General features: G+C 39.6%; 1 protein-coding gene across 6 annotated transcripts in view; it reads left to right on the forward strand.

The window, feature by feature from the left end:
- The window catches only part of ADAM23 (ADAM metallopeptidase domain 23), a 188,966-nt gene that overhangs the window by 135,496 nt on the left and 39,695 nt on the right, over window positions 1–13,775 (forward strand). For all 6 annotated transcript variants that reach the window (XM_060411249.1, XM_060411248.1, XM_015093509.4 and 3 more), the window contains exons 14-18: window positions 2,261–2,309; window positions 5,069–5,168; window positions 8,719–8,790; window positions 9,390–9,479; window positions 11,398–11,478. In XM_060411249.1, the coding sequence (XP_060267232.1) occupies window positions 2,261–2,309; window positions 5,069–5,168; window positions 8,719–8,790; window positions 9,390–9,479; window positions 11,398–11,478 (392 nt within the window). The remainder of the gene's footprint in view (window positions 1–2,260; window positions 2,310–5,068; window positions 5,169–8,718; window positions 8,791–9,389; window positions 9,480–11,397; window positions 11,479–13,775) is intronic.

Below are 13,775 nucleotides of genomic sequence, written 5' to 3' on the forward strand. Positions count from 1 at the left end.
GAAGCTTCCCGTATAGGCATCCCATCCTGGGGGCAGGTGAGAGAGGATAACACTCCTCTCTACTGAGCTGGCAGGGCCTCAGTGGAGTAGAAACAGCTACAAATCCCATCCTGTAGGAAAACACAGCCAGTGACTACTGGATATCACTTTCCTCATTAGCCAGAGGAGAGGCAGATGGAAAGACAAGTCTGAGATTCTAGAGGTGAGGTGTTAAAGGCCCACAGTAATTTGAGGGGAGTCCTTGAACATTTTAAATTTCTTTTAAAATTAGTATAAAATCCAGCTTGGATTATATTCCTCTTTATAGCAATACAATAGTAAAATATAATTTCTATTAATAATACACTTTTGTGGCAGAAGGCCAAAGTGCCTAGGAAGCCCACAATGTGATCCTGTGGAAAAAAAGACTGAGGTGTTCACTCCAACTAGTGTGTTATCTAGGAATCAACTGGAAATCTACTCTCCTCTGTGAAAATATCAGATGCTAGGGATAAAGGTGTCCTTCTCCACCCCCTCCCCAAAGAAGAAAAGGATAAATATCTACCTTAACATTATCCTATGCTTTATACCTTTTTGACTACTATCAAATAATTGTCATTAATGGATAGTGTTATGGAAACTTGAAATAAAATCTATGTCCAGGGTGTCTCGATTCCCTTTAAGGGCCTATTAGGTCATCACTTTATAGGTACATTAAGTCTGGTGGCATTTAGCAAATCTCCACAAACTTTCATCTGTTAATTTCTTGCTCAGAGTGTTTGCTTTCCCAGAGTACGCATTAAAGGAGGTGGTTCAGGTTTCACTGGCTGGCATCAATGCCCGAAAATCAGAAGGAGTAGGACCAGGTTTATGACCTTGTTTGAAAAACCTGGAACCAAGAAGAAGCCAGTGCTGGGGGCAGCTAAGAGATCTTACTGAGTCATATGATGGAAAAGGGTGAGCAATAGGGTTCATTACTAATACCAGGCATACTTCCTTCCTTTCTAAAATTCTTTATTCCTTTGTGAATTATTTGTTCAGATAGATAGTTCTGAATTGTGAATTTTTAAAAATCCATTTGGAAGTCTTTAAAAATATCTTTGTCTATCACAGCAAAGAGAAAAGAAAAAAATGAATGAAAAGGCTAGCCTGTCACACTGTCCATATGTCCATCTGTGGTATCTGTGTTAAGTTTATGATTGTTATTTCATTTAGATGATTTGACATTTCTATTTTAGATTGCTCTCTTTTACTGTATGTTTTAGCTTAGTGTTCTTCAAGCTAAAGTGTTCTTCAGTTCTCTGGCTGATCCTCGCTTTGACTATAGCAGATTGAATTCTCTTCTCTAATGTCCAGTGTGCTCTGTTAGCAGGACTTCAGTGAGGACTCACTGAACTGTGCAGCAGAGCTTTGTAGTTCGCAGAGAACACATAGGCTACCATCTCATGTGAGCCCCAGAACCATTCTGGGAGATGGGCACAGAGATACCTTTCCGTTTTAGAGGTGGAAATCCTGAGACCCAAGAAATGCTAAGTCACTTGCCTATGAAACTCTCAGCAGATAGAGCTTGGACTAGAACACTAGTTTGTAAAGCCTACCCTGGACCACAGTACTTTCCATTAAACCTTAAACTAGAAACTGAATTGAATTCTCTGAGGTACAAAAATGAAGAGAGGCACAATTTTATTTCTTGCAGCTATTGTCTTAGGAGGCAAGCTATACTTGTTGGAAAGGAAAAAGAAATATTAATTTAAATGAAATAGGTTTTGCTGTTGATTCTTTTCCTAGATTAAAGAAGTTAGCAATGAATAATTAAGGAGTTAAAAAATGACTAGCTCTCCACCCCCAGCAGCCCCTTAGCAATCCTGCAGGCAAATCAGCTGGGCAAGATAGCATCTGAAGAAAGATCAGGAGGAGTCAGGCAGTTTGCACACAATGGGAAACAATGCAGAATCCAACCTCTTGCCCTCAGAACTCACTGAAATTTTTTCTCCTTTTTCCCTTAAAAAACTGCCATGGCCAAGCAGAATCTTCAGAGTTGGTTTGAGACATGAGTCTGCCTTCTCCCCAAGTGTCTGGCTTCCTGATTAAAGCAACCTTTCCTTTCCAACCAAAAAAAGAGAAAGAAATAGGTTTTGTTTGGTGAGACATCATGTTCTGTACCCATTTGACATGGAATTGGTAATAAGGAATTTATTTTAAGAGCTATGATGCAAATTAAAGATGTGACTTTTGTTGTTTCCCTTTTCTTCCATTGCTTTGTATTGTTTCACTGGACTAGAATGTGACTGCACAGAATCCTGGGGTGGCTGCATCATGGAAGAAACAGGGTAAATTTTCATTGTACCTGCATGTGATGTATTACTGAAATTGGTATCTATTATCAGCTACAGTCTCTCAGATACTGGTCTGTTAAGCTAAGCCTTAAAATAAATCCAATAATTCATTATCTGATATTTTTAAAAAATGAAATAGCAGGTTCACCTTGTACTTTGAGGTTTTTATTTAAAGTTGGTAATAAAAGTAAAATAAAGTAACTGCTTCTACTTCTATTAACCGTTAAAGGAAGCACATGATTAAGTGCTTCTAAGTTTAGTGGTTGTATTAATTTTTTAGTACACTTAGGATAAAAGCTGGTTGTCTAACTGTCAGTGAAAACCCATTTAGTCAACAATTTATATTTTAAGGAACTCATAAATAGACATATTTACTGTAATAAAATTGTACTGTATTCCTTACATAATCAATAAGACTTTAAAAAATTGAGATAGATTTATCACGACTAAATTAGGTAGTCTTCTATTGATAGGCATTTGAATATTTCCTCACCTAACTCCTCTTTGGAAACTAGAGCAGCTGTCTCTGGGTTGCTAGTACATCTGTGAACCAAGGCCTAGAAACACAATCTTTCCCAGGGACCTCTGCCCCACTGCAGCCACTGCCCAAGGCCTCCTAAGCTAGAGTCCCCTCCCTATAAATAGAAGTTCCTCACTCATCTCTCTCCCACTTCCCGTGCCCATGTCAGACATCTGCTCAACACATCACCGTTTCTGGTCCTGCCCCCTCCCTGACCTACTTTTACAGAGTCCCTCCCTGATTTCCCCACCAGGAGTCCAGCTCAGGGGAACACAAGGTGTGTGAGCATGAAGGCTTGAAGAGAGACTCAGCCATTATGCCTGCTACTCTAGGGCACATGTTTCTAGAAATTAGCTCAAACTTGACTGTTAACTTTGAGGCTTCCCTTTCTATTGTACCATAGTTTCGCAACATTGTTGCCTAATCAGGCTTTTTTGAGGTAACACCATTCATAATATTGGTTCTATCAAGAGAGGTCTTCTGAACTTCCAATTTCTAAATGAATTTTTAGACTGACTCTCCATAGGATATAATAAAACGATTTAAACTTAGTATGTATTTTCTGATGGGCTTCCCATGTGGCTCAGTGGTAAAGAATCCACCTGTCAAGCAGGAGACATGGGTTTGATCCCTGGGTCAGGAAGATCCCCTGGAGAAGGAAATGGCAACCCATTCCAGTATTCTTGCCTGGCCTATGGACAGAGGAACATGGCAGGCTATAGTACATGGGGTTGCAAAGAATTGGACACACTAACAACTACACCCTACAGCCACAGCATGTACTGACATAGTGATAGAAATTTGGTTAATTAACTTACAAAGAAGTTATTATATTATATTCCTTTTGTTATTATATTCCTGCAAAATCATGGATATTACCAAGTAGTAAGTTGAGAATAAGGAGCTGTTGCCTAATTCTAATTCAGAAGGAGCTTACCCTAATTCTGGTTTGATTGTGTATATACATATAAAAACATACATAGTCTAACACATCTCTTTAGGGTTTCCTTGTATACCTCAGTTCTGTTGCTAAAGCCTGCAATGTAATATCTTTAATCAATTGACTCTCACAATTCCCTCCTCCAAAGTAAAATCTTGTAGGTTCCTAAGCTCCTTTTATTTAGTTCAGAGGCAATAAAAAGAAAGTGCTTATCTTTACTATGTGCGTGTTAAATGCTTCAGTCGTGTCCGACTCTGTGTGACCCCATGGACTATAGCCTGCCAGGCTACTCTGTCCATGTGATTCTTCAGGCAAGAATACTGGAGTGGGTTGCCATGCCCTCCTCCAGGGATCTTCCTTATCCAGGGATCCACACCGCGTCTCTTACATCTGCATTGGAAGGTGGTGTTTTTTTTTTTTTTTTTTTTTACCACTAGCACCACCAAGGAAGCCCTATGTTTACTGCTGCTGGTGCTAAGTTGCATCAGTCATGTCCGACTCTGTGCGACCCCATAGACGGCAGCCCACCAGGCTCTGGTGTCCATGGGATTCCCCAGGCAAGAACAGTGGAGTGGGTTGCTATTTCCTTCTCCAGTGCATGAAAGTGAAAAGTGAAAGTGAAGTCGCTCAGTCATATCTGACTCAGAAACCCCATGGACTGCAGCCTACCAGGCTCCTCTGTCTATGGGATTTTCCAGGCAAGAGTACTGGAGTGGGTTGCCATTGCCTTCTCCATCTTTACTGAGACAGAGAAAATAAAGTGACCACATTTCTACAGCCTAGATGAAGTTTGGGGATGAACTTTTCAAAAAATCAAGTCTGAGCACAAAAGGGCTTGACTGCTAAGGAGGCTGTAACCTAGCCTCCCAAATCTGTGACTTCTTTTGGATTTCTATTTTTACAGGCTCTAGCACACACACTTATTTGGCAGTTTGAACATAAGTGCCTTGTCGAAATTTGTGCAGAATCACATGAATCCCTGGTGGCTTCCTGGTGGCTCAGGCGGTAAAGTGTCTGCCTGCAATGTGGGAGACCCAGGTTCAATCCCTGGGTTGGAGAGATCCCCTGGAGAAGGAAACGGCAACCCACTCCAGTACTCTGCCTGGAAAATCCCATGGATGGAGGAGCCTGGCAGGCTACAGTCCATGGGGTCGTGGAGTCGGACACAACTGAGCTACTTCACTTCACGTGAATCCAGAGTGATCATTTTGTTCTAATTCAAAGGTTTTAATTTTCTTCTTTGATGACTGTTTTGGGTAAATTTTTTACATAATTGATTCTTTATTTTCTCAGGGTATCTCATTCCAGAAAGTTCTCAAAGTGCAGTATTTTGGAGTATAGAGACTTTTTACTGAGAGGGGGTGGAGCCTGTCTTTTCAACAGGCCAACAAAGGTTAGTAACTTAGAAAGTGTGCTTATTTCTCCTTTTCTTCTTTTTTTTTTAACAGTGGAAATATGCCAAATGTCAGATACTTGTTTTGGAAAGCAGTTTTCTTTCCAATCAGATTAATGTTTAGTTACAAAAGGCTTTATCGTGTTGAAGAGTGAGTCTTGTTTCAATGAATAACAAGAACACAGCTTCACTGTTTCAAAACTCAAAACTCTGTTTCAGTGCTGGTTGTACCTCTCAGACTTCTCCTCCAAAAAACAGACAGACAGTCCTTCAATTAAAATATCTTGAAGTTCTCATGTTAGGGTCTTCATCCTGCTGCGAAGAGATAGTGAGTTAGATTAAGATATATTACTTTAGTAATTTAGTAAGATATATTCCTTTAGTAATTACCATTACTCTGACAAAAATTCTGTTTCCCTTTGACATTTTCTCTAGGGGTATAAATAATTTCTTGGATTTTCTTTCTTTCTTTTTTGGGGGGAGGAAAGGAATGGTCCATTCTCCCAGAGAGAAAGCATTGCTAATATCAATTAGCAAAAAAAAAAAAAAAAAAAAAGACCCAAAGTATTTATGGATCTTGTGCATACACACATGCATGCTGCTGCTAAGTCGCTTCAGTCGTGTCCGACTGTTCGCGACCCCATAGACGGCCTCCCACCAGGCTCCCCCGTCCCTGGGATTCTCCAGGCAAGAACACTGGAGTGGGCTGCCATTTCCTCTCCAGTGCATGAAAGTGAAAAGTGAAAGTGAAGTCACTCAGCCGTGTCCAACTCTTAGCGACCCCATGGACTACAGCCTAGCAGGCTCCTCTGTCCATGGGGTTTTCCAGGCAAGAGTACCGGAGTGGGGTGCCATCGCCTTCTCCAACATACATGCATATTTGTGTGTATGTATTTCTTTACTTGAGAAGGTCTATTTGTCAATGGCATTTCATTACTATTCATGTGTACAATGCAACAATCTCTTATCCACAGTTCCTTCATTCAAAAGCTCTGAAAATTGGAAATGTTTTATATGAATTTACAGGAAACATATTGGACAGTAAAACTTGTCCTGAACTGAAAAATTCTATTTAACCCTCATAGTGTAAATATTCATAAATCTTACTGCAGAAATGTTAATGTGTTCAATTCTAGTCTGTAACCAGGCTTTTCCGGGCTCTTTTACAGAACATAGTAAATGCATCATACTTTTCTAAAATTCAGCAATACCAGAATTCTTAAGCACCTGGGCTTTTAGATCTGGGACTGTAGACCTATAGCAGAATCATTCCAAATGAAGTTGCTTAAAGGCAAAAAGACAGGACTGGTGCAAATTAGCAGATGGCATAGACATTCTAACACTTCACATTTCATATTTCTTTTTAAGACACTACATCATAAGTCAAATACAGTCCATTGCTCTGCAAAATATTTAATGCTCTGCAAATTGAGAAAGCAGTGAAATCATGGTAGCTTTTAAAAAGAAAACAGTGACTGATGTGGATAACTGACAGAATAATTTATTCCCATCCCCATAATTAAGTGATACTGCTAAGTTAAGGCTGATACTCTGATGCCTGACATCTGTATAAAACCTCAGCAAGGCTGCAGAAAAAGAAACAGGAATTTTAAAGTGACCTTGCATCATTAAACTCAGTCGCCTTCCTTTCATGGTACTGATCTCAATGCAACAGAAATTTGAAAGCTTCAGAGTGTTTAAAACGGGTGCAGTGAGTAATAATGAATTAATGTGAGCTGCTGGCATTTCTGAATTGCAAAGTACATGGCTAATTTTACCTGCCTTATAGCTCACCAGCTAATTATAAGCATCACGCCTGAGGAAACAACACTGAGTTGTTTGGAAATACTAGGAGCTCTAGTGAATGTATAAGGATCCATCATTAAATTTCTGAGATTGCCTGAGAGTACAAAGGAAATTATTCCAATAAGCTGGAAACTATATAAAAAATTACCTATATGTCTTCAATTTTAGCAGTTAGTGAATATGGAATTCTGTCTTTTTAAATGACATATTGGAATAATTTTTTAAAAGCCCCTGTGGATTACAGTGGGATGGTTTATATGCACGTATGAAAGAACGGACTTTTTTCCAAATGTTACAGTCAGCGGATGTATGTATATATACGCATGAGGATCCCCTGGAGAAGTAAATGGCAACCCACTCCAATATTCTTGCCTGGAGAATTCCATGGACAAGGAGCCTGGTGGGCTATAGTCCACGGGGTTGCAAAGAATCAGACACGACTGAGCAACTAACACACATGAAAGAACCGACTTTTTCCCAAGTGTTATAGTCAATGGGTGTATATATATATATATGCATGTTTTATGTGTTATTTTCACATTATCTATGGACAGCTTTTCTGCTGTCTGGGAACCTTCTCGGCTGTCATGTTAGCCATCTGATCTGTAACAGTGACCTGTCTCCAGATGGAAGAAGAGCCCTAGGAATGAAATCTAGCAGTGGTTTACGTGGGAGGCCTGATACACAGAGCTATCATGTTCCAGTCTGCCTTTCTCTTTTCTCCTCTCTGCTGATCAGAATATCACAGAAATGAGGACTGCTGATTTTAGTCATTGGATTTTCCCATGGGAAAGCCCCACCCAAGTATCCTGGAAACCTTCCTTGCTTGTTATAGCTGCGTTCCTCCTGGAAGCAGAAGGACGAGCGGGTCTTCCTTGGGTGGACTCAGTGGGAGGCAGTCCTTCCTCTCTCAGATACATGGCTCTGAACATTCGGATTGGAATGCCCTGTTCCAGTCTTCGCCTGAGTGTAGTGCACATACACAGAAAAATCTTGCCCCTGGTAATGGGAAATGGAAATGTTTCTCGTAAAAAATCAGCTGCCTCAACAACTGATCTGTAATAGAGTTTATTTGGCAATCGAGTTCATAGCATTAGGAGGGTGGATTATTCCAGAAACTTGGCTCTTCCGTCACTCCAGGAATGATTGAGAAATTTCTATAATGTGTGCATATGCCCACATGTTTGCCTAATATGGTTCAGATGGTGCAGTTTTCTTTTCGGTGACATGATGGGCGTGGATTTCCAGCAACAATTTTTCCCTAAGTTTATTTGCATTTAGCTGATGGCGGATATCACCTTTAGCTGTGACTGAAGCATTTTTTATCTTTTTGACAGTTTTTATATCTTCTCAGCTGTCTGGATATGTCAGCAAATTAGGTACCTGTGAGTCTTATTAGAGATGCATTTTAACTTCGTTAGTAAATATGAAAAGTGATCTATTCATCTTGACAGCTTATTTCTATAAAAAGTAACTCTAATGGTAGAGGTCATCTCTGGAGCCCACCACCAGAGAATCAACCCTCCAAGAGATATTACCTCCATTTAAACTATGTTGTTTAGAAGTGTTATTAATAAATGAACAGTGTTTCTCACACAGATGTATCTGTAAGATGCCATAACAGTAGGTCATGGAGGAATATCTTGTGATAGCTGATTATAGGGTGTGTATATAACCTAATTGGAAAATTGATTTTCTGTGATAAATTGAAATGTTTTCCCTTTATCTTTCTAACCTCTTTCAGCTGTTTGAGCCCACAGAGTGTGGAAATGGATACGTAGAAGCTGGGGAGGAGTGTGACTGTGGCATCCATGTGGTAAGTATAAGAAATCTTTCCTACGTGCAGCACGTCTTCCACCCAGAGCAAACAGCAATAGCATTAGTGAGAAGCCTACCTCATCATTCACTGTGGCCTCACTGCCTTGACTCCTGAACTCTCTCATCAATGCTTAGTCCTAGCTCAGACATGCTAGAATTAAACATGTCCTTATGGCTCTGTCTGAAGAAACCGAACACATTCTTCTACCCAAATTCATATCTCTTACAAATTCATAGCTCATATTCATCTCAGACAAGTTGTACCAAGTCATGAAAATTCTTTCTGTGTTGTGTAAAATTTTTGTCTTTGTCAAGCTAGATTGACTGTTAAAATTATAATAGAGCTAACCGAGGGTAGGATGCCTGCTAAAAAATAAGCTTACTCTCTGGTAGAGAAGTCCTTTCTTAGAAGACCATACTTTGCTGAGAAGTCTAGCAGGAAGGAATCTACCACTAAAATGATTAATTCTTTCCTAAAATATTTGCTTACCATTATATACATCTCCTCATGTAAATAATGCATGTCACATGTGGAGAAAATATAGAATGACCAGCGAGTGGGTTTCCTCACTTACTCACATGAAGTGTTTTCTCTAGGAATGCTATGGACTGTGCTGTAAGAAATGCTCTCTCTCCAATGGGGCCCACTGCAGCGATGGGCCTTGCTGCAATAATACTTCATGTCTTGTGAGTTCTCTGACAGTTTCATCTCTCTTATCGATGACATATTAGCCAAATATTGCAATGTGTACCTTGAGTATTTGTACAGCTTGTCACATTTTTGTTGATAGACACTGTGTATTAGCCCAGCAATTTTATTGAATCAATAAATCTACCCAAATTCTGTGAGTTACTACAATTATCTTTATTATAATTCACTACCAACAAACCCTTGGACAGCAAGGAGATCAAACTAGTCAATCTTAAGGGAAATCAACCCTGAATACTTGTTGAAAGGACTAATACTGAAGCTGAAACTCCAATATTTTGGTCATCTGATACGAACAGCTGACTCATTGGAAACGTCCCTGATGCTGGGAAAGATTGAAGGCAGAAGGAGAAGAGGGTGTCAGAGGATGAGATGGTTGGATGGCATCACTGATGCAATGGACATGAACTTGCACAAACTTTGGGAGATGGTGAGGGACAGAGAGGCCTGCTGTGCTGCAGTCCATAGGGTGGCAAAGAGTTGGACACGACTGGGTGACTGAACAACAACCAATAATCCTATTCTCCAGCACCTCCCTAAGAAAATATACCTATAATCCTTCCAAAATAATCATTGGCAATTGCCCTACTAACATGGGTGAAAACCAAGTTAAATGGTTGAATAGAAGAAGGACAGTTTCTGTGGTCTTTTTCATAATATGTCCCACTTATAAACTTTTTCTTTAAAACTCATCCTAATTTATTTTAGAGCCTGAGCGTAAAACCTAGTCCTTATATTTTCACATTTGATGTTTAAAATTCCTTATAAAGGCAAATGGGAAGGCAATGGCAACCCACTCCAGTACTTTTGCCTGGAAAATCCCATGGGCGGAGGAGCCTGGTAGGCTGCAGTCCATGGGGTCACGAAAAGCTGGACACGACTGAGCGACTTCACTTTCACTTTTCACTTTCCTGCATTGGAGAAGGAAATGGCAACCCACTCCAGTGTTCTTGCCTGGAGAATCCCATGGATGGGGGAGCCTGGTGGGCTGCCATCTGTGGGGTCGCACAGAGTTGGACACGACTGAAACAACTTAGCAGCAGCAGCAGAAAGGCAAACGAGCCAGATAAGGCAGTAATATATGGATGTAAGTTTATATGTGTATATGCACACCTTTTGTTTGTGTGGAAATATAGTTACTTCTATCTTTGGAAACCTCTGGTTAATTTTTTAAAAGTTATTTATAAAATCATTGTTTTTCTCATTCTATAAAATTCCTAATATTTTTTAAAACTGGAAAATAATATGATTTAACTTTATTCAATACCAATGGGGTATTAGGTATGTGATATTCCAGAAGATTCCAGCTTAGATTTTCTTGCCTTAGGTCCCCAAGCAGATTATAAATTGCTTGAAAATGATGGACTCTTTCCTTCATCTTTTACCAACCCCTCTCCTAGACAAAATGCCTTGTATTCAGCAGTCATTCACTGGCATCACTGAAGGGAATTCATATGAATTAACTGAAATCTGATTGTATATATTTAGCTAAAGCAAGACTAGTATCCAAGCTGATAGATAAATTAGTGCAGATTGGGTGTGTATATCAGCCTTTAGAGAGGTCCTAAACATTTATATTTATATTTTAGCGTTTAATGCTTTTGTCTTAAGCCACACCAGTGTTTCTTCTTTACATAATTGCTATCACAGTGTTTTTCAAATATAATACTCTGAAATAGCAGATTTTGAAATCTGAACATTTAATGCCATGGTTAATGATTCATATTTACTACAGAGAGTGGTTTTTGGGAATTATCTCTATTCTGAAACTACCTTGCTGATTCATAAAGAGTTTGGCAGTGGTTATGAGAGGATGTCATGATTTCTGGTGAATACAAGAATACTAACTCTTTGAAATATTAATACTAGTTCCTAATATTGAGTTTTGATTTGCAGTTTCAGCCACGAGGATATGAATGTCGGGATGCTGTGAATGGGTGTGATATTACCGAATATTGTACTGGAGACTCTGGCCAGGTATGGCAAACTGAGTTTTAGGAAATAGATCTTATTTGCAAATACATATTATAATGCTTTCAATTTGAATTACATGTGTGATTATGATTTGGTTCTTTTGGGGTTTTTGGTTTTGTTTTATTCTGTTTTCTAGTAGTTTCTAGCTCCCACTATGCTTTTATTTTAGGAATATTTATTGGGCCTAAAAAATCCATTTTCTTCCAAATTTCCCCTTTATAATTAATTTCCTTTATTATTGCTTATATCCAATTAATTGGTATAGTTGTATGTCTCAGCAATGTTCTGGTCCCCACATCTAAAATAGTAGGCTCACACTGATAAAGCACTAATGGTACCGTTTTCAAACAATTTTTAACAAAATTTTGGACACAAGCTCAGTGTAGAAATCTGAAAGCGCCGCACTGCTGTAGTTGGAGTGGGATTGTCTGTCACCAGCTCTCTCCATTCATGTATGAAGCGCTGGCTTCATGGCCCAAACACTTGGCATGATCTTCTTCATGTTAAAATTATTGCATTATCATTAAGATTGCCTTTTGGCATTCCTTCTTTACTTTTTATGTTTTTAAACATTTACATCATGTTGTTTTAAGTCTTTGTCATTCAAATGGATATTTGTGGAGCCCCTGCTGTGTCTCAAGCACTGCTTTGAATGCCAGGCTTTGGGAGGAATCGAAATAGGCACCTCCTTGCTCTTCCCAGGCTTGCATTCTGCTGGGTTAGAAAGGCTAATAAATTAATGAGACCCAGTGAATACCGAATCATGGCTTCTTCAAGAGATGGAATGGAAGCAGGGATAGCTGGGAAATAGTGGAAATGATTCAGGGAAGAAGTCAGGAGTCAGGAGTAGGGGCTTGGTAAGAATTTTCGACTTCATCCTACCTTCAATATTATTCTGATGTTACCTCAACAGCATTTTCCCATGCTATGATATAGTTTTCATAAATATTTCCTTTACAGTTGCATGAAAGTCAGCCATGTGGATTTACAAGTCACTTCTACATCTAGTGGTGAATATTTAGATTGTTGGCAGCATTTCATTATTATCATTCATATAGCTATAAATCTCTTTGCATTAAAAAATTTTTTTTTCTGGCCTGGCCACATGGCATATGGTCTCTTAGTTCCCTGACCAGGGATCAAACCTGCTGTCCTTCCTGCATTGGAAGGACAGAGTCTCAACCACTGGACCACCGGGGAAGTCCTGCTATGCATTTTAAAGAGTGTTTCGTGTTTGGAGTTAGCAACTTAGGGTAAGTTTCTCAAGAGCAGAATTACCTATTGCCAGGTATTGTGATTTACATGGGGTTCCTGATAGAGTATAGCTGGAAACTAAAATATCATTTTTGTTATTGCAAAGAGCCAAGTTGAAAGTGATAGCTCAGTGTGAGGGCTGAATGGGCCTCTTTACAAATCCCAGATTTAGGCTGTAGTAACAGATTATTGCCATAATTGGGCCTGGAATGACCTGCCCTTGCCAAGGTGGCCCTTGCCTTGTATGCTATGGAGGAGCAGTATGAGAGAGGATGAATTATGTGAGTAGGCAGGAGAAGATGGCAGAACTGAGCCAGAATGCTGTGTTATTCTTCTGAAGTGTATCCATCAACCTGTAAATTGCTCTACCTGCCTGGAGAAGTGAGCACAGGAGCAGAGAGTAACTGGAGTAACACTGAGTTCTCCTCCCTGGAAGGAAACATGAGGATAGGAAAACAAAATTTCCTAATTAATCTTTTGAAAGGTTTTGATGTATATATTCTGAGTCTTGATTCAAATGGATATAGTACAAAGGTTATGGTATAGTGAACTGTATTCAGGTTATCCTTTTGTGATTTTTATGCTTATCTGTCATTATATATAGCAGAGACGGCAATGGCACCCCACTCCAGTACTCTTGCCTGGAAAATCCCATGGGCAGAGGAGCCTGGTAGGCTGCAGTCCATGGGGTTGTAAAGAGTTGGGCACGACTGAGCGACTTCACTTTCACTTTTCACTTTCATGCATTGGAGAAGGAAATGGCAATCCACTCCAGTGTTCTTGCCTGGAGAATCCCAGTGACGGGGGGAGCCTGGTGGGCTGCCGTCTATGGGGTTGCACAGAGTCGGACACGACTGAAGCGACTTAGCAGCAGCAGTCCTTATATAAATACATAAATTGATTGCTTTGCAATTTTTAAATAATATAGTGTTAGCATGTAAGAACTGTGGATTCTGTGACTTATGACAAGTATACTGACATTTCTGATACACTGTTTCACTGAGTTATATTTTTAGTTTTGTAGAATGAAACTGTTTTTATACCCA

The sequence above is a fragment of the Ovis aries genome, chromosome 2 (genome assembly GCF_016772045.2).
Source record: "Ovis aries strain OAR_USU_Benz2616 breed Rambouillet chromosome 2, ARS-UI_Ramb_v3.0, whole genome shotgun sequence".
In the NCBI taxonomy this organism is placed as follows: domain Eukaryota; kingdom Metazoa; phylum Chordata; class Mammalia; order Artiodactyla; family Bovidae; genus Ovis; species Ovis aries.